This window comes from Struthio camelus, chromosome 15 (assembly GCF_040807025.1).
Source record: "Struthio camelus isolate bStrCam1 chromosome 15, bStrCam1.hap1, whole genome shotgun sequence".
NCBI lineage: Eukaryota > Metazoa > Chordata > Aves > Struthioniformes > Struthionidae > Struthio > Struthio camelus.
Genome location: NC_090956.1, coordinates 4,723,317 through 4,750,350, shown reverse-complemented (window position 1 = coordinate 4,750,350; position 27,034 = coordinate 4,723,317). Strand labels below are relative to the sequence as shown.

The 27,034-nt window shown below is 45.3% G+C and overlaps 1 protein-coding gene across 15 annotated transcripts in view; it reads right to left on the bottom strand.

Moving 5' to 3' along the window:
* Positions 1–26,488, bottom strand: part of RNF216 (ring finger protein 216) — an 86,394-nt gene extending 59,906 nt beyond the window's left edge. Inside the window, exons 1-10 of one of the 15 annotated variants that reach the window (XM_068908313.1) lie at positions 26,266–26,403; positions 25,215–25,267; positions 18,460–18,548; positions 13,715–13,801; positions 12,637–12,783; positions 9,555–9,683; positions 8,177–8,310; positions 5,724–6,683; positions 3,821–3,897; positions 37–139 (exon numbers count right to left, since the gene is read on the bottom strand). In XM_068908313.1, the coding sequence (XP_068764414.1) occupies positions 37–139; positions 3,821–3,897; positions 5,724–6,683; positions 8,177–8,310; positions 9,555–9,621 (1,341 nt within the window). In that variant the 5' untranslated portion in view covers positions 9,622–9,683; positions 12,637–12,783; positions 13,715–13,801; ... (1 more) ...; positions 25,215–25,267; positions 26,266–26,403. Of the gene's footprint in view, positions 1–36; positions 140–3,820; positions 3,898–5,723; positions 6,684–8,176; positions 8,311–9,554; positions 9,684–12,636; positions 13,802–15,684; positions 16,228–18,459; positions 18,549–25,214; positions 25,268–26,265; positions 26,404–26,464 lie in introns of those variants that run through there. The other 14 variants (XM_068908323.1, XM_068908311.1, XM_068908322.1 and 11 more) reach the window with 14 other exon arrangements.
* Between the last annotated feature and the right edge of the window lie 546 nt (positions 26,489–27,034).

Sequence of the window (27,034 nt, the reverse complement as noted above, 5' to 3'; positions counted from 1 at the left end):
GGGAGACAGACTATAGATGAGGCTATTCTCACTTGCCTTTGTCTCATCTTGGCTGGCAAGCAGGCTGCTGCTGGGATTTAAAACCACTCTGCCTTCCTTCTTTGGGTAATCTGGATTTTCCAGGAGAAAGTTACAAAGTCTGAAAAGATAAATATAGTTACTTGAGGGTTTGGGAGCTCAGGTTCATTCCTCACTTTTCAGGTTTTTAGTATCCTATAACTAAGAGGCTGGGCAGGCAAATTATAGCCTGTCCTATAAGAACTAAGAGCAGTCTCAGGCTAGAGCAAACTGAAGTGAAATGACTTAGAATTAAGTAAAGAATGATCTGCTGTATGACTGCAAAAGGAAAAGCATATAGATCTGCCTTTCAACAGTTGCATTTATATAAGAGAAGTTTGTATGGGTGAGCTACTACTATCCCGTGCCAGCAGGGAAACAGGTCCACTTCCCCACTCTTACTACGATGGGTAACCAATGTAAAGTAACATCTCCCTTGAGCACAAGTCAAATCTTGCATGACTTTAAGAGTCAAGGTGTACTAACTTTCTGCTACTCTGGAATTAACATTATGAAGACATACAAGAAAGAACAGTCACAGCCTAGCAGCATAAACTCAAACACAGCTGACCTCTGTGGCAGCTAGTGTAAATGCACCTTTGGAAGAATAAGCTTAAAACCTCCCACAAAACCTGTCAAAGGCTGATGGCTTGCTGGATAGATTACAGATTCAAATTTTAATTAAGTTCCAGTCTTTATCGACTTTCACATTAAAGCTGAGATGAAAACATGTTTAAATTGGGCTTACAAAAAGGCGTGTACTCTAAACACAGGTTTATTGCAATAAGGCTTGAAATCAGACAGGCGTTATCCAGCTCACACTAGAAACTACGCTAGCTCAAAGAGCATTTACAAATAATCATTAGGTTGAAAAATTACATACATACTACCCTCTAAACCCAGCACAGCTGAGGTCTGATCACAAGAGGAAAATCATAAACTTTGTCAGTTAGGTTTAACTTAGGGTGCTTCCGCATAGAGGAGATCCTAGCAAGTAGCTTAAGGATGCTTGCCTTGCCAGAGCTCCACAGACACTTTAGAAACCCTTTTGAAGGGGAAAGCCTGCTGTAGGCTATTTGATTCAGACTTTCACAGCTCATTCTCAACTCTGTCACCAACCAGCTGTGCTAGTTGGGTCAAGTCACATAAGCCGTTCCTCGGTTTCCCCAACTGAGGATAATACTCTTCTGAAAGGAGCTATGAGGAGCAATTAACATTTGTAAAACTTTTTGAATGAAAAGGTGCTAGATGAAGCAAAGACATAATTGCTGCTAATTTACATTCCTGATGTCAGAAATCAGTCCTTAATTAAGAAATCTGAACTGCCTTGAAGCATTAACCCACTATCACAGCACAATTACTTTAGCCCTGCTTTTACATTCAAAGCAGAGGCATTTCTTTTTGTTTAATCAGGTATTGACATACTGAGCCAGAAGCTTTTGATTGAACGTGAATGCTTCTGCACACAAAAGCTGAATAGATGATACCCTGCTAAGAGGAGTTCTCACATCTTCTCTTCCACATCAGTGGAAAGTTTTAAGACAATCATTTTTGGAAACAACACAATATCTTGGCACTGAGCATCTAATAGCATCCAGCCTTCCCTCCACCCCTCCTTTTTGTAAAGGGTAACTGTTCTAATCTAGCAAAACCAGAACTTCAAGGACCTCAAATCCCTGTAGCTCAAACATAAGGACTTCAGCTGCGTCACAGTCAGAATACATTTGAACTATTCTGCAAGTTGCCATTTCAATGCTCAGGGATTTTCAGAGATGTTAACCTTCAATATGTCTGACAATTAGTTAAGTGCATCCCCCAGTGTGCAGTGCACACATGCTTGCAGCACTGTTCATTAATATCTGCACCATAGGACATAGCCAGTTAAAAGCCTCATCCCTGTTCAAACCCAGCCACCCTTATTTATTATACTTCAAGCCTGATTCAGCTTGACATACCACGGACATCAGAGAGATCCTGCCAGCTAGGCTGACTAGTGCTTTGACCCATTTGCTCCAAAACAAAAGATGCAGCAACAACTCAAAAGATAGTTTGGTTAAAGAAATAAAAATATGGGGAAGAAACCTCTATCACCCAGTTAAGTGGGTAATGCACCACTGAGCAGACACTGTAGATGGCCCACAGAGAAGCCTGTAAGCGCCTTTGCATCTCACTGGTTCTGCAGCGCACAATAGAAAGGACCGATTTCAGGAGCAAAAAGAGAAGGAACACATTAAGACTGATAGAGGCCGATACCGGGATTTAATTCTATCAGACTTTGCTGGATCCCTGCAGGATACACTAATGAGTTTTTCCACACCATCTGTGTGAGGATCCTGCAGCTAGATGCCCAGCTTCAATGGCCTGATCACCCTGAGGAACAGTCTACGGCCTTAGCAGCCTTCTGCAATCCGCTCTTAGGTGGATCAAGTACACAGCGCAGGCATCCAAAAGCTTCTCACGTTAAACAGGTCACCACTGCAGGGAATGTACTTTCCGAAGTGAAGAAAAAAATTAGTCTTACAGATTTCTAACCAACAAGTCCTGCTCTGAAGACAAGACTTTTACAACATGGACAAAGGCAGCAAATTGGAAAGCAAGGCCCAATGGATGGGCTCATCCTTAGTTCCCTGCCAGTTAACTTATTTATGGTCCAATAAATAACTAAGCCTCACACGCGTCAATGTTGCTTAATTAGTGCCCTAGTTCCCTGCAAAGGGCACCAGATTCATACAAGTTGGAGTGAATATTCTAGTAACCAATCCCTGTTCTTCATTCTCATGTCATATAACTAGTTTCAACACGTTTCAGATAGCAACAGCTGCAGAAAGAGACCACCTAATATCAGACAAGTCAGAAGTAATTTACTTCAGACAACTCCCTCCCCAGCATTTGCTGGTGCCAACACACACAATCTTTCACTCTTTGAATGTGCAAGCTTTATCTAAAGGGGCAGGAAGAAGACAGAAAAGTTAACAGGTTATTTTTGATTCTAACACAATTCACAAGCATATCAAATATGACTGCTAACACCGGGGGCTTCTCAAGGTGCTAGCACAATTGGGAAGGTGACAGTTCCCAGACTTTTCTGCTGCTTATTTCCCTTCTCAGTCCACATTTCTGCTCAATTTGATCAAAACGAGTCCATCAGCAGCTATCTAGGATCAATCCTCTTGAAACATGTTCGCTCTATTCTATCTGCAAAAAGTGACTTGAGAGAAGTCACCAGTACCACTATCACTTGATTAAGCAAAGGGGATGGAAAAATCAGCATCATGCCATCAAATGATGGAGTCCAGGACGGGGTCAGCTTTGCCTGGAAAGAGCCAAAAGCCATATGAAATGAAGAGGCAGGGAGCGATTTTCCCCAATTCAGAACTCATCAACCCACCTTTGAACTAAGGCTTTATAAAGGTCATGTCAATATCTTATCCTATAGAAACTAGCAATAGTTAAGGGGAAATGATACATGACATTCTTAAAGAACCAAGTAACCAGCAACAGAGCACTTACAAATTACTTTAACAAAAGCAGAGAAACGGAAGTGTGATGTCAGAATTACAAAGCCAAAGAACTAAGTGTTGCCTTAGGAAGAGGTTCATGGGGGGAGGCGGGGGACACACTGTCCTCTTCAGCACTACCAAGGTAGCACCGACTCCTACCCTTCATACGCTGTGAAACAGCATCATTGGCTAGAGCAGCAGTGGAAGTGTGACAGTAGCCAGACCGCTGCATGACATACTCTGGCCCTCAGCTCTGTACTTACACATTTAAGTCATAGCAGTTCTTCAGGCTGATTAGCTCTTCAATATATTCCTTCTTCACATCTGGAAATCTTGCTTCCTACAGTAGGAAAAGCTAAAGGTTATGTAGGTATTAGAAGAACTATGCAGCACAACCTAGCAACAGCACCAGAGACAGAGGTTTATAATTATCTAGAATGCCCCTGAGACTGGGGCCAGGATGGGTTCCAAGTGACCATGTATTTCCAGCCACCCCAGATACTGCAATCCGCTGGCTTTTCTTTCCTCCAGAATGACTACTAACAGCTTTCTCAGAGGAATATGGATAGTGATGTGAGGGGCCATGAGCAGCTGGCTTGACAAATGATTCAGCGTGGACAGAAACCGGAGACACACAGGCATCATCTGCAACACAAGCAGAGCTAATATTTACCTTCAGAGGACTAAGGGTTTCAGATTGTCTGCTGAAAGACAACATTCCAAAGCAGAAAAAAAAAAATACACGTACCCATTCAAAGCAACCAGACATACTGGTGATGAGACCAGACAGAAAAAAAACAAACCTTTACTGGCATTTCTGTAAAAGTCCTCCCAGCACTGGCCACATGGAAAGAGCAAAGGGATGCCCTCTGCCCCCTGGGTTTCTGCACAGGTATTGCAGTTGACTGCACCATACGGTATTTTGCTTTGCAAGACTGAACTACTTAGGGTTGTCAAGTAACTCTGATAACACAAGAGTATTACTTGTCCATCTTACCAGAGCTGGTCACCGATCAGCAAGGTCTTACTCAAAGAGTGGAATTTTGTTGGGCTACCACTTTGAGAATAAGAACAAAAGTACTTTCTCAGCCTTAATTTTCACAAATAGAATGGGACAGGGAGGGATGACCTTAGCGGATAATTAAGATACAGATCTTCACACTTGTTTAGGGAAAGTCGTTCCTTAAGGCATCAAAAGACCTTTCCTCTCTAGGAGGACTAGGGCACTGGAGGAGAGGGGAGAACAGACATGTGAGGCATCACAACAGTACCTTATAAATATATATATATATATATATTTCTACATTACCCATGTTTGTGAATGTACCAAAGGTAAGGAGAGCCTTCCTTGGTCATTCAGTAGCTGTGGCTAGTGCCCCTCCGTGCAAAGCTTCACATGCACAGTTGGAAACCATCCCACCTAGTGGGTATATGGGAGCATGTGTGCATGGGGAATTTGAACAGTCTTCACTCTGTCTATCCAACATCTCCTCAGAATTACCGTTTTGAAATCCACACTGCAAGGGAAACTATTAGCCCTAACTATAGTGGCCTTTACATGGCCATGGTCCAGACCGCTCTGGCTGGAAGAGCCAGCTGAAAGTGGTCATGGCTCCCAGAAATGCATCCCTAAGTTTTCTTTATCCTCCCCCTCTATCCCTCCACTTGAATTTAGTGTCTCAGTTTTACTAGTTTATTTCTAAAATCTAAAGTTTGTACAGCTGGTTTAGAGATGGAGATCAGCCATAAAAAGAAAATACTGGCACAGTTGAGAGGGAAGTAGCCTTTAAGAGAACAGAGCTGCAAACAAACCATTAAGGGCAGACTCATGTTATTTTGCCTCACTGTGCCCTTGAAATCCTACAACCAGTTCTGCTAAATTCCCTAGACCCACAGCCAGCCCTAAAACAAGCGATACCCATTCTACGGCAGAAGGTGAGGAGAGGACGTGAATCTTGAGGGCTAGTCCTTCAAACCAAGCTTCTCCAGGACAGCTCATTGCTTGCTCCTTACCTTGCACCTACTTGATACTTGGCCAAAACACAGCATTTGCAGCTGAAGTCAATAGGAGCTGTGCTTTGAGCACATGAAACACTACATACCTTGAAAAACCTGTCTGAAAACAATGTGCATATTGAGGGCAAACAAGCACGAGGAAATACTTACCGTCTCTCTGATGAGCAGTGCAGTGAGGTCTTGGTCCTGCCCAGCAGCTCCTTGTTCTGGCACATTACTAGAGACAAGTTCATGTGAGCTCCGTCCAGGGAATGCTGGACCTGGCTGCTCATTGTCCTTTGCTGCCTGCTGACCCCTCGTTTCTTCTGGTGGATGAGCTGGCTGAGGTGAAGCAGGACCTGGAATCCCATCTTGCTGTGGTTCAGGTCTGGGGAAGGCTGGCCCAGGAGCCTCCTCTCCATAAGCCCTCAGAGATCCTGGGTCTGCTTCAGGCTGGCCTTGCTGAGGAGCACAGCCATTTACTACAGCGTGCGGCTCGCTTTCCAATGGCTGGATGTATGGGTGATCCAATCTGCTGTTCTCTTGGATCACCTGCCCACCTGCAGGGGTTGCAGCAGCTGTTCCTCTGAGGTTTTCTAGAAGCTCTGGCTCTGAGTCCTCTCCTTGCCTGCCCTGGGCTTCCACCTTTTCCTCTGCTTGTGGTGGAAAGTCTGCTTTCTCCAGATTAATGATTCCCCTGTCAACAAGTGGCGGACTTGTCTTTATTACTGGAAAAAATCTTGGCCCAGGCTCCTGGTTGCTCCTAATTTCAAATGTGGGGGCATTAGGCTCCGAGGGTCCGGGCTGCTGCAAGGCAAGGTTCATATTCTCATCCCTGCTTGGTCCAGCAGGGTTCTCCACCATACGATTATACTGGTCTCTCTGGCACAGCAGAGTTGAGATCTCATCTTGCAGATATATGCTCCTCAAGGGCCCTACAGCACCTTTAGAGCCTCCTTCTCCTACAGCGTTTGCCCCCTGCCACTGAGCAGCAGGTCTGATGACATTAGGACGCAGAAGTTGCTGATGTTTTGGGGTCTGAAAAGAAGACAGACAAAAGTAAGTAGAGGGAACTCTTCTCTGCATGTCAGAGTCCTTGCTCCAGATGATCTTCAGCGTCCGATCAGATTTCTGATAGGAAACAGACGAAAAGTCCATTTAGCATGAGGCATAAAACTGCAATCTATATATCGTTATTTCATTGAATCCTGATCAGTTTTACCCCATCCCTTGCCCATTCCCAAGGGCTAATAGCAGAGAACATTTGGCAAACCAAGGATGCACAGGATTTGCGTGGAATACTTTCCTGAGCTTATTCCAAGCTCTACTCCACTCCTAGTAAAATACTCTCAGAAGCAGGAGCTAGCTGATAGCATATTTGCATCTCAACTCATCAGTTCATTTAAACAGGTAGCAGGAACCAAAGCTCAGACTGGTAATCTCTGGCCTTCTTCCTGCTTCTGGCAGGCTAAGACTTCTATATACAAATAGGTTTTGAAGAGCCTCTGCTACTTTCTTTTTTAAAGAAGAGAAAAAAGGCCAGCTTAGCAACCCATTTTCTCAATGCCTCTTGTTACTTTAATGGAAAGTTAAGTTATATTAAGAATACGTTTGAAATGTGACGTTAGATACTAGAAATCATCAGGGTAAGCTGAAGCACCTCACCCTCCTGGGTGACTGCCTGTGCAACTGCCTGTGCTGGTAGGCAAAAAAAAAAAGTGTGTCAAGTAGGCTGGCTTTATAAAGCTGCAACAATTCAAGTGTCTGCATCATCCCAACAAAAATCCAAATAGAATAGAGGAACATAAAGCATATGAGGTTAAACAAGGCTGGTTTGAAGACATGCATTTTACAAAACATCAAAAATGTATTTGTTTAAAATCTAAAGCTGCAGAGACTGCAAGAAGCTGAAAGAGGTCTCCTGTTATGTTAGCTGGCACTTCTCAAACTGTTCAGTAACTATCTCTGAAGTTCTAATTCTGGGGGAAATGTGAAATTTAAAGAATCAGATTTTCTTCTATGAGAAGTCAGACATGCTTAGGATACGGCTACAGGCCACCATGCCGTAAACCAGAACATGAACTAGCAGCATAACAGCTGCTCCATTACAAATGCCCACACGAAAGTGGTATGCAGGAGAAGACAACTGCTTTCCAGCCTACTCCACCATACACCCAAAGAATGAGTGGTTAGACACCCACACAAGACTGCTCAGAATCAGCATTGATGACAAAAGTCAATAGTTGTCTGCTATTTTATTGGCAATAGCAGACAAGAGATGTTTACTACTACCAGCCAAGCAAGAGTCTCTAACTAGAGCAGCAGCCCAAGTAGACTACAGGTCCTCTTACAAACCATTTCACCCTTCCAGGTTAAGATACTTTTATGGAAGCTATGGCCTTCATTAGGCATAATTTTTAGTTTACCAATCTATCTTTCCCCTCTCATACCCAAAACATGACTGAACACTTAACACAGCAAAACGTCACCATTTCAACACTCATTCCAGACATCCCAAGTAAACTACTGTAACCACAGAGGACTGAGGAACACAGATATTTGTGCAAAAAATGGCTACAAAGGCAACAGATAAAGCAGCAAAGTGTACAAGAATGAAGCATCACCTCTGCCAAGATGACTACATCATCATCATCTTCCTCATGCCGTTGCTGGGCTGGCGTTTCCAGCAACAAAGGTAATTCTTCATCTGAGGAATCCGATATTGTGATAAGACCTTCATCTCTGCGGTTTATCCAGTCTGTAGTAAAGCAGGTAAAGTTACCTATTTGCTAAAGAGACACAGCTGAAGTCACAAGGCAAAAAAGCACCGAAGCATCTGAAAAAAAGCTATCTTCGCATTGGCATTTCAGCAACAGGGAAGTGCTCAAAGGTCACTGGTTCCTCTGCAACTTGCGTTACAGGCACTCCTTTGTCCCTCAGCCCAGTGAGGGAAAGACCTGCACAAACTGTACCTCAAGAAACTACAACATGCGCATGAAACATTCACTAACTAATGCTGCACAGACATTCTGCTGTGCCAGACTTTAGCAGGAGTCAAGCTACTGCAAAAACTATTCCAAGCAAGCCAGGTACAGAGCATCTCCTAATTTTTGCAGGGAAGTCATGAGCTTTCAGTGTCTCAAGGTCTATACATTTTATTAGCGCGCACAGTGTGCTCTAGAGGAGAGGCAAGGTCCCCAGTGCAATCTAGCCTCTTCTGAAAGGGTGTGGCCTTGCACAAATACCTTATGCAAGACAAGGATAGAGCCCCTGGCTGTGGGTGCAGCAGATATCCTGCTATTGAGATGACAACCTCGTCTCTCATGGCTGGTCAAGAGAGGAATAGGGACGCTAGCGAACAGAGCTTCTGGAACTCTGAGGAGAAGTTCCGGCCACAAACATAGGACTTCTGTGCTGAATAGACAGTGTACGCTCATGCTTTGTCTCTATGATTTGATATAGTGTTTTGGTTTGTATTTTAATAACTCTACAGTAAACCAACACACAACTGTATCACTCGATAGGATTAAGCACTCACAGCTTTGGAGTATTTGTTTAGCATCCTTCTCACATACAGAGAAAGCATCGTTCTGAATTCCACTCATGGAGGAATGAGTGCCAATGCATGCAGTCCTATTAGGACAGGAGTGCAAAGCCTGCCTCTTTCCTCAGAGGCCCTTAAGAGGTTGAAACATATGTTGAGGCCCTCCAATCAGCTGGAATATCTCTACACGGCTTTGGCATTTCCAATAAGTTACTAGTCTGTGTTAAGGCAGCCAAAAAAAAAAAGCACAGAGCCAAGTATTTCAAGTGTCAGTATAAAAATAACAGACTTCACAGCTACCTACAGAAAATAAAGCGTAACAAAGCATATACGACACAGCAAAACAGACTGTTAGCACTTTCCTATTAAAAGATATTAAGTTGCAAGTGATGTTAATCCTACTGCTTGTTAACACAGTTTTGAGATAGTTTTGGAAATACGCACAGATCAGTACTCACCTTTCCCTCTGTGGCTACGGAAACTGTTTAAGTGAATTACCTCTTCATTTCCGCCTCTCTCTGCCATTTTAAACAGTTGCACCCAGAAGCATCAATGCCCAGGCATGGCAATCAGGCTAGCAAGAGGAACTAGAAGACAAATAAAAGCAGAAGGTAGCAATGCAAGTTTAGCAGCATCCTAATCAGGTTTTCCCAATAGTCAGTCACTACAGCATCATCGGGTTTCTCCTGGCTCTCCCAGTACACCCTCTCCGAGGCAATGTTTTTCCTAAAGAAGCTCTCAGTGCCTAGAAAGACTATTTCAGTTTCCTGTTCTGATAGTTAGGACAGCATGACTGAAGAGTACAAACAGGCCTAAAAAGCCTTCATGGAGAAAACATGCAGATGCTTACAGCTATGTAATCACAGGAAGGGAGGACACGCACCTTGACCAGTCAGGATTCAAACCCTCTACTTCTGTAGATCAGAACTCTTGTTTCCAAGAGGTCAAAAGCCTGATGCATCAGCTTACGTAGTGGTGTTTCTGCCACCATCTACTGGTGAGAGAAGCACAAGCCAGGTGCCCGAGCTGCTACAGGATGACCCTGAACAAGCCTGCATCTCAGACTCAGTGTCATTAACAACTAGCCCCTATTGCATGTAACATTATGAAGCAAGTCATGCCACACGTTAGTATGCAAGAAATGCTAATATTAACATCCAGGTGAACAGTTAGCAGCAAGACCTGCAGGCCTGACTACGGAGAAGTTGAACTGTAAAAATGAGTCACTCAAAATGGAGAGACTATTTATAAAAACTCTAAATTCCCTTGTGTGCTGGCCAAGCTGAGACAGCTTCAGAGGGGTCAAAGATGCTTTGCAGCTCCCTTCCAGCAAAATTCATCCTTTTGACGCTTCAGAAAGGGGCTGCAGCCCCCCACAGGGCACTATGTAAGGGCAGGTTACTGTTACTGCTTTGTTACAAGTCACATTTACAGAACACTTTCTTGCCATCATCTGCTATTTCAAAAATGAGTCTCCCCTGATTTATGAGACATTCTCTCTTCAATGAGGGTTTGGTTTAAATTCCAAGATATGCCACCTGCTCCTAAACGGAAAAGACAGCACAACAGGGATCAAGTTCCTTCACAGGACAGAGCATCTGGGACTAAAATTTTCTGCTACCACCTGTTCCCAGACAGGCACAACATGCTGGCTGGAGGCTCCAGAACAGGATTAGGAGATCAGAACCCATACAACAGGTTTCCATTTTATGCCCTGTCAGCCTATAGCTCCCAGTGCACACCGTCACAAAACGGTTGACTACATACACGAACTCTGAGCACAATTTGATCACTGGAACAAGGAAGGAGGTCTTTTTATAGAGAAGTATTTGTCTTTACTAGAGCACAGAGATTTGTATTATGAAATATTTACTGATGCATAAGTCAGAAGAAAGTGGCAAGTCTGCCATAAAATCCTGTTAGCTAGTCCACAAGAGCAGCACAAATTCCTCCTCAGTAATCCTGCCTAACCTCCTCTGCAGGGAACCGGATTTGCAGCTAGCAGAGTAAGATGGAAAAGTCAGTTAAAAAGTATAGTAGGTACACACACAACACGCACCAGGAACTAGTCATCACCACCATCTTCAAAAGATTTTAATACAAGATAAAAAGTAAGTATATGATCTAACATATACAAAAGCATTTGTTTTCCTGGAAGAGCCCAAACCAACACCGTACTTCATATAAAGCACACCCTGCATGGCAACACTGGTGACCTAGCCAGCTTCTAGGTAGGAAGCCATACCCCTCCCACAGAGCGAGGCCCAGTCCCTCAGCCTCTCACTGTAGGCACCAGGGGGAACGAGCAAGGAAGCAGCGTTTTCACATCTGCAGGGCAGGACATTTGCTGAACACATGTGAAGGGTGCCAGTAGCACGGCTCAGTGCCTGAAGCAGACTTCCCTTTACACTGTGGAACCTCCATCCTAGCGGTTTTCAAGGTTTGGCTAGAAAAAGCTGCAGCTCTCCTGGTCCTAGCACTGGCAGTAGTCCTGCTTTCAGTAGGAGGCTGGACTAGAGACCTTGAGAGGTCTCTTAAAACCACCATTTCTACAAATATGCCACTATTCCTACGTTCAAGCCCTGAAGCTTCAGGAGAACAGCCAGTTTCCAGTAAGCAGCCACAAGAACACCATGGAAATGTTGATGTTTTAGTATCAATATGTTACTCAGGGGCCACACTTTAAAAAGTTTTGGTCACTTGCACTAGGTTCTTCAGCTTCTGAATTCCCTTACAACCAAGGGAAAAAAGTCTGGATAGCACTTTACTTGCCAGAATGGTACAAAAGCACTGTTCTTACTGCAGACAGACACTGGAGTGGCAGCTCAGCAGCTGGATGATTATAAGCATGCTTAGTGAAAAACCCTGTCCTTTTTATATAGGTCATATCCATATTATTACAGTTCCATTTTCCCTGGTATTTGTGCATAGCTATCATGTAGTCCTGTAGAACTTTTCATCTATAGTCCTCCAAGCACTTCAGAAAAAAAATCAATATTATTCTTGCCATTTAGAAGATGGAGAGATGGGAGCGCAGAAAGGAACAACGCGGCCAAGGTCACTGAGTTGGCTAGAAGCAAAGCCAGGAATAGCACCCAGGCCTCAAGATCCAATCAAGTGTATCCATGCCAACCATTTCTGCTTTAAGGCAAGTTGGTCCCACAAAGCATTCCTTGCAACAATCAGCAGGCTCTGCATAGCTAGCAACTGCCTCATCTCGGCCACTTTCATTCAATCTCACAGTTGATGAAGGAACGGTTTGGCAGGCAAATGCCAATGCTCAACCTGTCAAATGGTGAAGGATCACTCCTGAGACTGGTTAGGGGGGAGCAAGCATGTATGTGAAAGCCACAAATTAGCCCTTGCACCATCAAACAATGTAGACAGCAGAAGCTAGACAGGTGTCTGCTTAAACTTACTCTGAGCAAAGTAAAGTGGTATGGACTTTAGCCCCTACGGGGACATGCAATGTGCAAGTAGACTTCAGCAGAGGCGGGGAAAATGAAGGGGCTCAACACTGAAAATGCTTAGCACACTCACCAGAAGTCTTTTGCCAAATTGATGCCAAACAGCTCACTTGATGCTTTGCCCAATGCCACCTGAAGAACTGCTTTTACATCCAAAAGCAATTGATAAGCCATAAAACTACTGTAAGGACAGCATTCTCCATTGGCAAATCTGGTTCATCTAGAAAGGAACTTGCACACTTCAACCTCGAACATCAAAAAAGGTACAAGAGATAACGTGAAGTGAAATTTAAGAAAGCAGACTGTCTACCCCCTTGTAGAAAGACAGACGTGTGCACATCACCAAAAGACTCACGGTGGTTTAAAGGCAGGAACGTAATAAATAGCATTCTAACTAATATACAGGCAAGGCAACATAAAAAATAAAAGCCAAACCTGGAAGGAATTGGCAACATACCACTTCTCTTTTAAAACACATTGCATAAAAAACAAAGCAGCCTATAAAACACTACTGAGAGGGTAAAAGCCAAGCTTCCACAGAGAGCTAGTAATTCATTTTGTCAATAGTCAATATGGAATTCACATTTAAACAAGTATCTATAAGCACAGGCCAGTTCCATCTAGTGGCATGAATTAAGAAGTTTATTCATGTTTATAACACTGGGCCACAAAGAATGTGCGGTAACAAGATCAAAGCTACCCTAGGGTCTTGCCCTACATAAACAGCATAATAAAAAGCAAGCAAAGCAGAAGGAAAGAAGTTATCCCACTCTCTTTACACCACCTCAGTTATGCTAGAACCTATTTATAGGTGAAAAATAAGGCTACCTATAACCAAATCCCAACACTACCATCACTTCCTTTGCAATACAGTCAAGTATAAGACACAAACATGAACTAGAAAGGTTTTTCTCCCTTTAAGAAAAGCAGATCTGACAGCATGCAGACATATGCTTGGCAAGCAGTTCTTTTCTTACTAACTCCAACCAACACTACAGCACACCAAATGGTATTTGGGACTTGATTCTCTATAGGGTAACAGGAGAAAACAAAATTCTTAGCATGACTTTGAAGCTAGCTGTTGACAGCACAATAAAGAATTCTGCTGAAGATGGGATTCCACTAAATTTTCCCTCTGTATTCCAGATTACTTCATATATTCATGACTCTGCACATCCAAGCTGTTTCACTGCACAGGCAATAAAATACTTTCTGTGGAAGGTCTTTCCTGCAGCAACCTGAAGAAAAAAAAGACATTAACAGAAAAGTTACCGGGCAGGGGAACGTAGACCATCAGGGACTTGCATGCAACTGTTCTCCGAACTTTCTAGATCTCAGACTGACAGTGCAAGTTGCATGTATTTTCCATTCAAGGATCTCACAAAAAAAACTGTATATCCTACAAAGTCACTGGCCCCAGTCACTGCTGTGGCTTGAAGAACCAGCTGCTAGTAGTTCAAGCAGATCTCAGTTGCACACATTGCTTACAAAAATTTCCAAAACACATTCAAAAATCCCTAAAGATCACATTACATATTTTAGTCTAACCTAAAGATAATAAGCCTCTGTACTGCGCGTATATTTAAAATCCTGGTATATGCAGGAGTTTCTTCATTGCAGTAATTGGAGCAGAACTCAAATGCCCTCCTTCTACCTTACATTTGTGTCAGAATGAATCTCTTTGGATGGCACTACAAATTAAAGGGACAGGCTAGGAGAGACTCCCCTCCTAGGAAATTTAATGCTTTTTTTTTTTCCTACTTATAACGTCTGAAGTCCTGATCTCCCAAGTACGCAAGATGGGACTAGACACCAAAGCAGTCTTATCCGGCTCTAGCTCAAGGCAGCAGGACTAAACAGAAAGCACTGCAAGAAAGGTAAGAGACTAAAATCCCAATCAAAAGGGGAAAAAAAAGCAACTTAAGAGATGTCAGTGACATCAAATCACTGTATGTTTTAGTCTCTCCCCCCCCATACAGCACCACCACCATTGCTCACCTACATTGCTTCAATCCCCACTTTCTGCCTGCAGGCAGCTAACTTGCCTTCTGGTAGCCTGAGAGCAAGGTGAATTTTTGGCTGGTTTCAAGGTGCTAAAATAAAGAGAAGCTACTTAAATAATGTATGGTTTGTGACAACCAGCAGTGTGAAAGGCAAAAACTCAGCTCTTAAAAACAGTGAAATAAACCAGCCTAACTGCCAGGCATTTCAGAGACATTTCAGAGGGTTCACAGTTTGCTAGGGGCCGCTCCATATAACAGCCACTAGCCAAAGCAGGAAGAGTTTAACAGCAGTTGATCACACCAAGCAGCAGCATCCCAGCTGAAAATTAGAAATCCCCTGATCATAAGCCTGCCAAGAAACGTTGCTGCACAAACAAGTCCTATTTGCTATGCACAAGGCAGTAACCGTCAGTGCATCACACCTTTCAAAATAAAGCCAGAGGTTAAGATGTGCAACTGCAACGTAGTTTCCATTGCGCAGGTTTGTACAAAGACCTACTTACAGCTTAAGCAAAAGGAGGAAATCACATCAAAATGAAAACACTGGTCCCAGCCCAAAGGCCTTGCCCCTGTCCTCCAAGAGATAGGAGTGTGTGGGCAGAGACTTGCAGGCAAGACCACCTGGCTTCTAGCAGCAGCTTGGTTTACTGAAAGGAGAACAGTACAGCTGGCTCCATTAAGTCTCACTTGGGTGCTCTTAAGACCACTGTGCTCATGTAGCTTAGTCGCCAATTTTCAGGCCTGTCACATTTTCTGAGGAGGAACATTACACAACATACCAGAAGATCATTTAATAACAGAATTGGCTTACAGCTTTTAAGCCACTTCCTAAGCATTTCACAACGCATTAGCAATCAGCTTAGGTTAACAAAGGATTTGAAAGACAGGCATGCGTGCCCTGTAAGGGGAGGGCAGGATTCTTGATCTGAAGAAAAGCAAGGAATAAATGCAGAAGCCAATAATCTTCCCCCAGCAAGAGAGTAGTAAAACAGTTCTGTAGCATAAAGCATGCTAGAGAATTGATTTCATTACTCCAAAAGAGAGACAACATATCACAAAACATTAACTAACCCATACTAACACTTGTAGGGTTAAGTATATCCAAATTGAAGGTTTACCTCCCTGTACGGGAAAGAACACTGCAGTACGCATTTTTCAGAAAGCTGTTAGGACAGCAGTGGCTACTTCCACAGCTACCCCAGCACCATAACTGGCTTCAGAAGTATTGCTCCAAGCAGGACGATTAAGATGGACAGGAAGGGCAGGGATCTTCCAGTTTCTCTGGCAGTAATCATAACTTTAGTCATCATGTGAAAGTCTTCTATTTCTCATCCTCTTTCACCCACGAATCAAAGTTGCACTGTGAAACATGCGTCAAAGCAAGCAATGCCCCTTCCTCCAAGACACGCTGTTGACGGAAGATCTTTTGATAACTGTGGAGTGCTTGGTTATTACGTCATCGACCGAAAGCCAACTATAAGCTCACTATCATGGGGCTGCGCTGATCCCGCTTCACTAAAAGCCTGCTTGTGGTTAGAACAAGGAAGAGCTGTTGCACTACAGAGATCTTCAGAACAAGGCTACGTTTTCGGTCACTCCTCAGTAAACAGTGCTACTAAGAACACAGTGCAAGACATTTTGATGGATTAACATGAAATACAAATGCAACAGGATAGGCGCTATATATATGGCATTGTTTGTCTAATGAAAGCTGGTTAGACAGGAGCAGTAAAAAGGGCAGACTTTTAGGGACGACTTGGGATTCCAACCACTAGCTATACTTTTCTATTTTGCAGATCAGCTTAGGACTTCCAGCAAATATTTTGACTACCTGTGTTTTCAGGAGACTTTCTAGTCAACTTGAAGCAAAGTTCTTCATTCCATTACGGTGAGAGTATCACTTAATCATATTTCTTGGAAGTGTTCTACCTCCATGTTTGTTATATCTATTAATATTGTAGGTAGAAGAGGAACTTATTCTGTCCGGTTTTGTCTCAGCTAGCCACCTGGAGTGGCACTAGTTTTCCGCTATTTGTGAGCTTTTCACTAAAAGATAAGATTGCTTAAGAACAGGTACATTTAATTTTCAAGTTGTGACTGTAGAAGTGGGCAGATCCAACTTCTAGAACTACTGCTAATTTAGCTTGAAACTGAAGAGTTTGATGCCTTCAAGCAACTTCCTAGCGACTGTCAGCAAGTTCAACTGCTAGGTGCTTCAGAGTCTTTCCATGACCCCCCATTCAGTTCTTTTGCTAAGTAACATGGGTTACTACTGTCCCATCCCTCTGACCGGCACGAGACTACTAGTTTTTGCATGCTAAATGCATGTTCAAGTCAAAAGGTGTGGGAACTTCAGGTCAGGCATTCCCCCCCACCCCCCACCCCCAATATCAAATTCAGTTCTGAGAAAGGAAGAGTTAAATTTAAGTCTGGCTGAAAAGAGAGTTAATGCCGTTGCCTTGAGCTACTTATTTTCAGAGCAAAGTGAAAATTCAAGGCTTTAAGAGGGGAGGAAGAGGAATAGGAGGAGCCACCTCTGCACTTGGCTCCTGTAAAGGGTGCTATTCTGCCTCCTTCAGATTTCTGGCTTGTACAAGACCATACAGTAGAATCCCCAAAATCCAAAACTTCCCTTCCCCCTCCCCTCAATCATTAGAAAAATAGGTGCCAGATTGACATTTCTTGTTAGAGGAATGGGTTCAGATACTGGAATCTCAGCACCTGACCATGGCAGTACATACACACACAAAGCCAAACTCTTCAGGCCCCAGAAACAGCTCACGGCTATCTCCTAAGACATCATTTTAAAAGGAACTGTTTTGCTCTGATTTTGTGGTATAAGGGTGGAGATGAACGGAAGAGCATGTGAAAACTTGTGATTTACTGCTTTGCCACTTCCAGTTTTACTTTTAGTTTTCTAGCCCTAAACTCACATGTATTCCAACAGAAGGCACTAAGAGACTTCTTCCCTCTGAGGAGCACTATTAAGCCCAACAGCGTCTGAAAATGCAAGACTCCACGGACTATCAGGCACTACACCCCGGCAATGCTTTACCTACTATTAATTCAAACAGGCTTCTCTTCCCTATCGACCCAGAGGCCCCACAGAAAAGAACAAAAGAAATGACCTATTTGCTCCAGAACAGACTTGAGAGTGCTCCTCTTTATTACTTATACTTCATACCACTCTTCAGGAGCAAGGGACACAGTATTTCCTCTACAAGCTTAGTAGTTTTCCTTTTTTTATCCTTTTATTTTCAGGGAATCTTGAGTGCCACCTTTAAAAAGGTTTAACAGAACAAAGAAAAACTACTTGAAAGGTTGCATTTTGTTATTTAATAAGTTGGATACGTGTCTTCAGGAGCCTTGACGTTATCATCCTAGCACAGTTTTTCACTGGAGAAGATCAAAGGCAGGCGTTTAAGGCTGCTGGTTAGAGTAACCCTAACATGCTACAGCACTGACACTCAGAGGAGCAACTAGCAGCCCGGTCTGCTGTCAGCTCTGTTTGCAGAGGGCACCAAGAGCCAGAACAAGAGGAGACACAGGCTGCACAGCGAGCAAACTGCTATTAAAAACAGCAGCAAGTGACTAACTAGACCAAAGAGGGCTAGAAAGCACAAAGAGGCATTTTTATAGTTGCAGTAACAGCCAGAGGACTTTAAATCAGAGCGCTGGATGGCTTGTTATAGCATCCTAAGTGTTAAGCTGCTACCCAGCAGAGCAACTCTGGAAACAAAGATCTAAGCTGCACTTGGAAGGTATGATCCAGAAAAGCCACAGTGCACCAGGAGCAAAGCCGGAAGAGGGGCTAATTTTTGTTAATGTGACCAGAACATATCATGAGAAGTTTTGCTTCCAAAGATGGCTGAAGTCTGCAAAGAATACCTCACCTCCTTTCAAAAAGCTGCTGACAGTAAGTAGGAGAGCTTGACCTTGAGGTGGCAAAACAGGGGAAAAACTGCTTACTGCAGTAGCCCACCTAAAAAAAAGGAAGAAAAGTTTGTGTCAATCTGTACTGTACTTTTGCAAGCAAAATACTTGAGTTTGCCACCAACCATTCATCTGCAGCACGTACATGTCAGACATCCCAGAATTAGGGCCTTCCAGATAAGACTGACTTCACAGGTTACACATCCTACTTGTTACGCTGTACCCCTTTTTTTGAGCCATGTTTGAGCCAATCATCTGTGCTCATAATTTCAAAGGTCATCAGTGGTAGCTAGAAGCTGTGGCTTCATGTTAAAAGGTTCACTGCAATACCCACTTAAGATAGTCCATGTTCCCACAGCATGGCTTGTCAACTCCTCTCACACCGAGCTTTGCCAGGAATTGGTCCAGCTTTAAAAAGAAAAGCCCTGCAATTTTTTTTTTTTTTTGAGGATTTGGATCAGATACCTTCTCTCTTCACACATCAGCTATGGCATAACTGGGAGAATAGAAATAAGATGCTAAAATAAACTGCAAGCAGGGGGAAGATCTTACAGCTTACACTGTATAACCGCAGCCTCAGCATAATTAGCACTCAAACCATCCAAGCTCCTTGTCCAAGATCAGGTGCTGGCTTGGGAAGATGCTTTTACGCATTCAGCTGAGAGGCCCAGATACGTACAAGAGCTAGGCCAGAGCCACACTGAAGCAACAGGCCAAGTTCACTCTGCAGTGAAGTAAGTCAAACTGCCCTACGTGAAATACGGACAGAAACCACAGAAGGCACATGCAGTACCTGAGCAGTAAGTCCATGCTCAACACTATATTGGTTCTTGCTAGAAAGTATTTAAAAAGCTGCCTACTGTAGCTAACAAACACTGCACAAGGAGGACAACCTCCACCCGTTGGAGAAGTGGCAACTATGTCCTTACTGCCCGAGCACCACAGATGACCAGTTGTTACAAGATTTTCAAGCCAGCCAGAGACTGTTTTTTTATAAAAACAGGCTTCATTTAGTTTGCAGGCATGCTTTGGCCTTGTGGCCAACTGAACTTCAGCCTGGCAGCCAGGCTCTCAGAAGCAGAACAGAGGGCAGCCTTTCAGGCTCGTGACAGTCCTCCAGGCTGATTTCACCCATGCCATGTGGCAGTGGCCATTGCAGGGTTTAAGGAGAATTTGTTAAAATACCAGAAAACCAAAGGGTTTGTATCTGAAATAATTACACCGCTATATCAAAACTGAAACCAGCAGAATTAGATCATGGCCAGATTTAGAGATGCTCTACATTCAGCATTAACAAAGAGATTCAGAAAAGAATAAAGTTCACAAGGACAGAAAGATTTATCAGTTGGCCAGCCACAAAGCAGGGAAGGAAGCCCTGCACATTAACACCCCAGGTTCACAGACCTGCATATTTAGGAGACTGCACAGAACCTAACAATTTCAGCTCAAGGGAAACATTTTGCATATGCAAGACTGCAAGGACCACTATGGACCACAGCTAACAAGGTACGCAGGCTGCAATCAGACCATTCGCTTAAGGACGCAACTGTTTTTCAGGCTGCAAATTTGTGGGCCTCTCCTTTAGGCAGATTTTATTCAAATGTCTAACATGGTTTAAGCCTTTACATAGCAGAATATAAATTCTTCTGCTGGGTGTTGCAACAGCATAACATCAAACAGATTATTTAGCCATCTGGGATGGAGGGTCAGCAAAAGCAGCCACAAACTGCTAAACAAACAAAAAAAGCATTAAACTGACAAGCACTTTTCAGATGCAATATTCAAGCTAGAGGTGCGTTCTAGCCATCGCAAGCCGGTCTACGATAGTTATTGCTGATCCAAGGGCACCTCCCCATTTATACACAGTGAAGCCTGCTCCGCTACAATAGGATTCCAGTTTAACAGCACAGGGGACATGAACTATTTTTGCTAGCCAAGTTAACGCCAATGGATCTTGCCAGCCTGGTTCATCTGTAGCTGGAAATCCCGCTAGCAAGGGAGGTATAAAAGGCTCCATGCTGCCGGTTTCCTACAAAGGAAATATTCTCGTCCTGCCTTCCCAGGACACTGCTGCTGTCATCTTCCTCATATTGCGTTAAGAGTACGCTAAAGCAAGAGCGAGGAAAGAAGGAAAGTCTTCTAGGCAGCATCACTCACTACTCTGCTGCAGGCAGCTGTCAACATCACTGCCTACTTCACTCAGCTATCCCACTGTAACACGTTTGGCCAACAGTCACATTTTGTACTTGCCACTGGTACGTGGGAAAGCGCTCCTTTCACTAACAGTCTTGAAGTATCTCCAAGCAAAAGTGATCTGCAAAAAGCATCGGGAGAGGTTTCCCTTCCTCCTCTTTCAAATAGAAAAATGCATCAATTCCTTGAGGCGGTATTTGGAAGCGTAAATCAGTCCCTAACTCTGATTTTGCAAGACTGCAAAAGGCAAAACATTGCATCTTGGTTTCTCCAATTGAGAAACAGCAGTAAGTGCCCACAGCTTGGTGAGAAGGTTTCAGAGACAAAATAAATTACTTTAGGCCATTTTCCATCCTCTTATTCCCCAAATAAAGATTTCTAGCTCGTACAGATTCTAATCACCTTATACTACACAGTAATATCACACGATGCCTCTACTGATCTTGCCCAAATGTTTATCCAAATAATACAAACTGTGGATTGGCCTCCTTACGGAGGCAAGTAGACTGTATGAGTATGTGCAACATAGCACTCGTCCTCCCTCAGGAAGCAACCAAAAACCCTTCAGGTCACCCAGATATCTACAAACACTCCTAGATTTACTCAGCTCATCAACTTTGTTCCTCATGGCAAGAGACAACAGCAAGCTTTAAGAGCTACCTTGCAGAACCGCCAAGCATCATCGATAGCAACGAAGGAGTCCGGCTCCCACAAAGCCGGCGAGGAAACCATGTTTAATTTAGATTTCCCCTGACCAAGCAATGTGATTTAAGGACTTTGAGTGAGCGACCAGACTGAGCAGTTGCAGTATCAGCTCTGCTGCCCTCTGTTAACCACCCTTCCCATGCTCACAGCCACCTCCAAGCTCTGCTCTTGGCAGAGGACTGACCCAGTATGCCAGCTGTCAGGCTAAGCTGCCTCGGTCAGAAACAGTAAGAGACAGCACCGTGACTCAGTGTAGCCACTTCCCTCCTCCCCTTGTTAAAATCTTTTCCACAGCCCCATACTTTCTCCGCTTATTCGGACACTGACAGTTCCCTGTACAGATGCAAGGAATGGACTGCAACAGCACAGGTAATTACAAGAAAGGTGCTATTCAATAGGAAAACGATTTCATAGCCCTTAAGAATTAAGCTTTCTTGAGGATCATTATGAATTTAAAACCACTGCAAGCTCTTAAGCACTGACCCAAAAGAAAAACACCACTCTTGAGATATTCCAAAATAAAATGAAATTAAATGAAATGAAATAAAATTGAAATTCTATAAAAGCAACACGAAGGCAGCAACAGCTGAGAACAAGATTATCTCAGCTCAATAAAACATTCCCTATTATCTCACATCTCAGTACTCTGGCAAGCATAGCTTAGTCAGGTCACCCAGAACGCTGCTAAGTGTCCGTTTCTTTTTCCTCCTCAGCCTGCCTTCCCCTCCATGATTTCCCAGAACTAAGGCCTCCATCACAGTAGCCTGTTCAAAACAAAAAACACTGCACTTCTCAAAGCATGCTGATCAGCAACTTACTAGCTCCATTTCAAACACAGGAACTACCATGTCAATACAGATAAACTTATATCCTGAGCTACTACTAGAAAATAGTATCCACAATAAGTGGCATGCTTCACACCTTTCACTGAGCAGTACTGAAAGGAAAGGGAGGGGAAAAAAAAAGCACCTACACCACCAGGGATAGATCCCGCTAAGGGCAATTGAAGTTACATGTAGCAGCTTGAAAAGCCCACCCATCTATCAAGGCACATAATACACAAGCCTATTATTTTAGTGAGTCTACAGACTTCTTAGAGCCTCTCCTTTAAATAGTTAAATTACTGAATTCAAACTTGGGCCTCTGTCCTTAAACAGAGACTTAAAATATCTCCAGACCAAATCCATGTGCAAAAAAAATAAGCTTCTGACTCGAAGAATTAGCAGCACAGCTCTGAGTGTCCTGAAAAGAATGCAGCCTGCGGCAAGCACTGACACCCATTGCCATGCTGTGTTGCTTGCGCTATTACACAGCGAACCGCTCACAACGACTTAAGAAGAAAATAAGACATCCATTCCAAACTAATGAATGAGAGCTTCTTCCAGCCAGCACTAAGAACACCTAAAGGGCTTCACTTCTCACTCCCTCGGGTTTGTGCTACTTATGCTTGCTAATCAGCTCCTGGCCCCTGAGATACACTTCCTGTCTCTCTTTGGCTGCGCCTAACTCGCCGGAGTTGCACGCTCCACCTCTTTTTGCCACAGGACTTTCTAGCAATTTGTGTCCAATTTCAAAGCACGAGCCACACTGCTAACAACCATAGCAGTCAGAGGCAGTGCCAGTTACATGTCGATGGCAGCAACGCCCACTGCATTCCCAGGCAGACAAAGCATTGGCCTACCAAGGAATTGCAAGTTCTGAGGCAGCTTCTGAAACATAAACCTAGCACAGGCTGCCAGCACCCCACCGTAAACCAGGATATACCTCATCATCAGGGTAAAGCCTGCCCCAACCACTGTTCCAGGAACAGCTATTTGCACTCTGACTTATGCCGTTGTCCAAGAAAGATGCCTGCAGCCAGGCCAACAGGAAAACACTCTAGGAAGGAAAGGAAAGAGAGAGGAAGGCCTGCTACCAAAACACAGCGCTACAGCACAGGCTGAACATCACTACAGCTCTGCAGGAAGTGGGTCCGAATTTTTCCCAAGTTTCAGTATTCCAGTCACAAACTTCTGTCAAGATGATCGTTTATTAAAATCTAGTCTCACCGTGCAGACATCCTGCACATGAGTTCTATTAAGATGTCTAGAGTATCAAAAGGCCCAGTGCAAGGCTGTGAAACTTTGCACAGTGTTGGTGCTAGAGATGAAAAACTCAGATTAAAGCTGTAAATCATGCAGTTCTGTAACTAAAGCTGTCCCTGCAAGTCTACTAGTCCTAAAGAAATAAGGTCCCACTGTGCAGTTAGCACTGTACACTCCTATGGTATGGTACCTGGGAACCTGTACAGCAACGTACCAGAGAGCTTAAGATTTGCATCTTCAGAGCAACGGGACTCAGACACATCCCCCCCTCACCTACCAAACAGGTCGTGGGGAGAAAAGCTCTTACTCCACTCTCAATCAGGTAGCACAAGGCAGGAGGCGGCCACTTTCTAAGCAAGTGTGTAAAGTCTAGTCTAGTCACCTTGCGGGGGACACCTGCTTTCCCTTCCAGTGCTACTGCTGGAAGCCTTCTGCAGTGGCTCCAAGGATGTATCTATCTAGATGGCAGAAATCATATGACAAAAAAATCATCATAAGAAAGATTAGAGAAAAGCAAGGAAACAATTGCCTACTCATAGGTTTTAGCATTAAGACTACCTGTCCCTTTAGCTACCAAGGCAGTTAGTCATTGCTTTTTGGCTTGCTGGCTGAAATAAAGAAAAAAAAAAAAAATCAATCTGCTGTCTTGTATTAAAGGCAATAGGTTTAAAGAGAGACACAAGAAGAGCCCCTGTGAAAGGGGCATAAAAATTGAGTTACACTCCTACAGCACTCAGCCTTACGCTTCAATAACAAAAATAAGTGTACAGCAGCAATAGTATTACAAATTAAAAAAAAAAATCAGAGATTGCAAATCAGTGATTGAATCACAATATTTCATTTAAGGAATTGAACTTGGCTTGAAAAGCATTAAGAAAGATGACGAGAAATTTTGACTTTTTTTGTATGACAGCTGTTTCTGCTTAAGTATCTTTCAAAAAGTTTAATTAAGATATTAGAAGAAATTAAAAGATAATGCTTTATGTCTTCATGCAAGATGAAAAGAAAACTATTCAAGCCAGATGTAAGTACAAATGGCAGTTACCTGATCAACTGCCACACAGGGATTCAAATAGAGAGTTCAGAGTCGCAGAGCCAGCAGATCTGCGAGATGATTATTGTTTTAGGCTATTTTTTCAATTCCAAATGAACAAGGACCACTACATTGATTAGCTCGCACTGATTTCTTCATAAGCATGCTAAAAGTTAGCTAAAACTCTTAAATCTCAGAGTGCTTCAGTGCTGCATGTTTCATGAAAATATGCAAACCTTCCTCCAGTCATTTGCTGGAACAAGTGTAATTCCAAAGGCAGAAACACAGATCAGAGATTTTTATTATATAAACGCTGTGTATATTAGCACTTCCCATGTTTGCTCTCTCACCACGCTGAGCTAGCGTTCAAATCAATAGAGAGAGAAACAGAGGAAGAGAGCGAAGGAGGAGTATCTCTTACACAGACAGATCCCTCAACTCTGAGGACAGCTGTGTTTTGGGTTTCTTTCTTGCAGTAGCTCCCACAGCAGATGCCTGAAATGTCAAGATGTCCAAATGGCACCAAGTGTTTCCGTAACAAGACATGAGGTCAGAGGAGAAGAGCAAGCTTATATCCATATTTTCTGATCAGCTCTAGAGCCCACTCATTTTTCCCTTTTTAAACAAAAATACACAGGGTAACATACGTGAAAGGAGCGGATCGAGAGAGCATATGAACGCAAGCACAGGAAAACGTTACCTTGGTCCTTTCCGCTGTGGGGGCAAAGCTGCCGACACGAGCGTAGCAGGCAGCTGTTAATCAACAAGCCACACTCAGAGCAGGCCCCTGAGCAGGGACCGGAGCCCGCAGCCCCCAGCACAGGTACCTGGCCAGGAGGGGAGCCTCGGAGAGGGGCTGCAACCCACCCCCAGCCCCCTCACCCTGCTCGGGCTGACTGTCCAGCAGGACCAGGTCCCCCAACAGGGCAGGGAGAAGCCAGGGGAGGCAGGGGTGACACAAGGGACCCCAGGGCCTCATGGAGGTGGGGTAGGGGAGGGGCAACACAAGGGACCCCAGGGCCTCACAGGGGCAGGAGAGGTGACACAAGAGTCCCCAGGGCCTTGCTGGCAGGGGGGACACAGAAGGGACCCCGGGTCCCCACAGGGGGGTGACACAAGAGACCCTAGGGCCTCATCAGCAGGGGGACAACACAGAAGGGACCTCAGGCCCCCAAGGGGGGGGGACAACACAAGGGTCTCCGGGGCCCCATGTGGGGGGGAGGAACAGAAGGGTCCCCGGGGGCTCATTGGCAGGGGGGGTGACACAAGGGTCCCTAAGGCCCCATGGGGGTGGGGTGGGGTGACACAAGGGTCCCCGGGGCCTCATCAGCAGGAGGGGACACAGAAGGGTCCCCGGGGCCCCAGCGGGGTGTGTGTGTGTGTGTGGGGGGGGGTGACACAAGGGTCCCCGGGGCCCCACGGGTGGGTGGGGGGGGATGACACAAGGGACGCCTCTAACTCCCCGGGGGCGAGGGCACAGGGGCTCAGCTACCTCACGGGCGGAGAGCGGAAGCATGGGGGGGGGGGGGTCTGACCGACGGACCGGGCCGAGGGGTCGCGGGTAGCGGCCCCGGAGCCCCCGCCCAAGGTCAGAGGGGAGGCGGGAGCCCCCGAGCACCCGGCAACGCGCCCCTCCCTCCCCCCCCCCGCCGCGCTTCCTTCCCCCCTCCTCCTTCCTCCGCCAGGCAGGCAGGCAGGCGCGGGCCGGAGGAAAGGGGGGGGGGCGGCGCGGCCCCGCAGCCGGTACTCACCGGGCCGGGCCGGGTCGCGCCGCTCCGCCCCGCCCGACCCCCGCTTCATTTAGCCGCCGCTGCCCGGCTCCTTCCGGCCTGCGCGCGCCACGTGACCGCGCCGCCCCGCACCATAGAGAAGAGGCCGGGAGAGCGGAGGGGGGAGGAGAACGGCGAGAGAAAGAAGGCGGCTGGAGCGGTCCCGTCGCGGCAAACCTACCATAGAGGCGGTGCGGCGGTCCTCCAAGCGGCCTTGCTCCGCCCCCCTTCCGTCCTTTAAATGGTTTCGAGGGAAGGGGCGGGGCCTGGAAGGAAGGGGCGGGGCGAGGAAAGGGGCGGGGCGAGGGGCGGTACGTGCTTCGCTAGGGGAGGGGGCAGGCGTGTGTTCTGCCGAGGGGGGGCAGGTGTCCTATGGGGGGGGGGGGGGAGTAGGTCCCCTATGGGGGTGCTGTGCCAAGGGGGGGTGCAGGTGCCCTATGGGAGCGCGGGTGCCCTATGGGGGTGCTGTGCCAAGGGGGTGCAGGTGCCCTATGGGAGCGCGGGTGCCCTATGGGGGTGCTGTGCCAAGGGGGGGGTGCAGGTGCCCTATGGGAGCGCGGGTGCCCTATGGGGGTGCTGTGCCAAGGGGGTGCAGGTGCCCTATGGGGGTGCTGTGCCAAGGGGGGGGTGCAGGTGCCCTATGGGAGCGCGGGTGCCCTATGGGGGTGCTGTGCCAAGGAGGGGTGCAGGTGCCCTATGGGAGCGCGGGTGCCCTATGGGGGTGCTGTGCCAAGGGGGTGCAGGTGCCCTA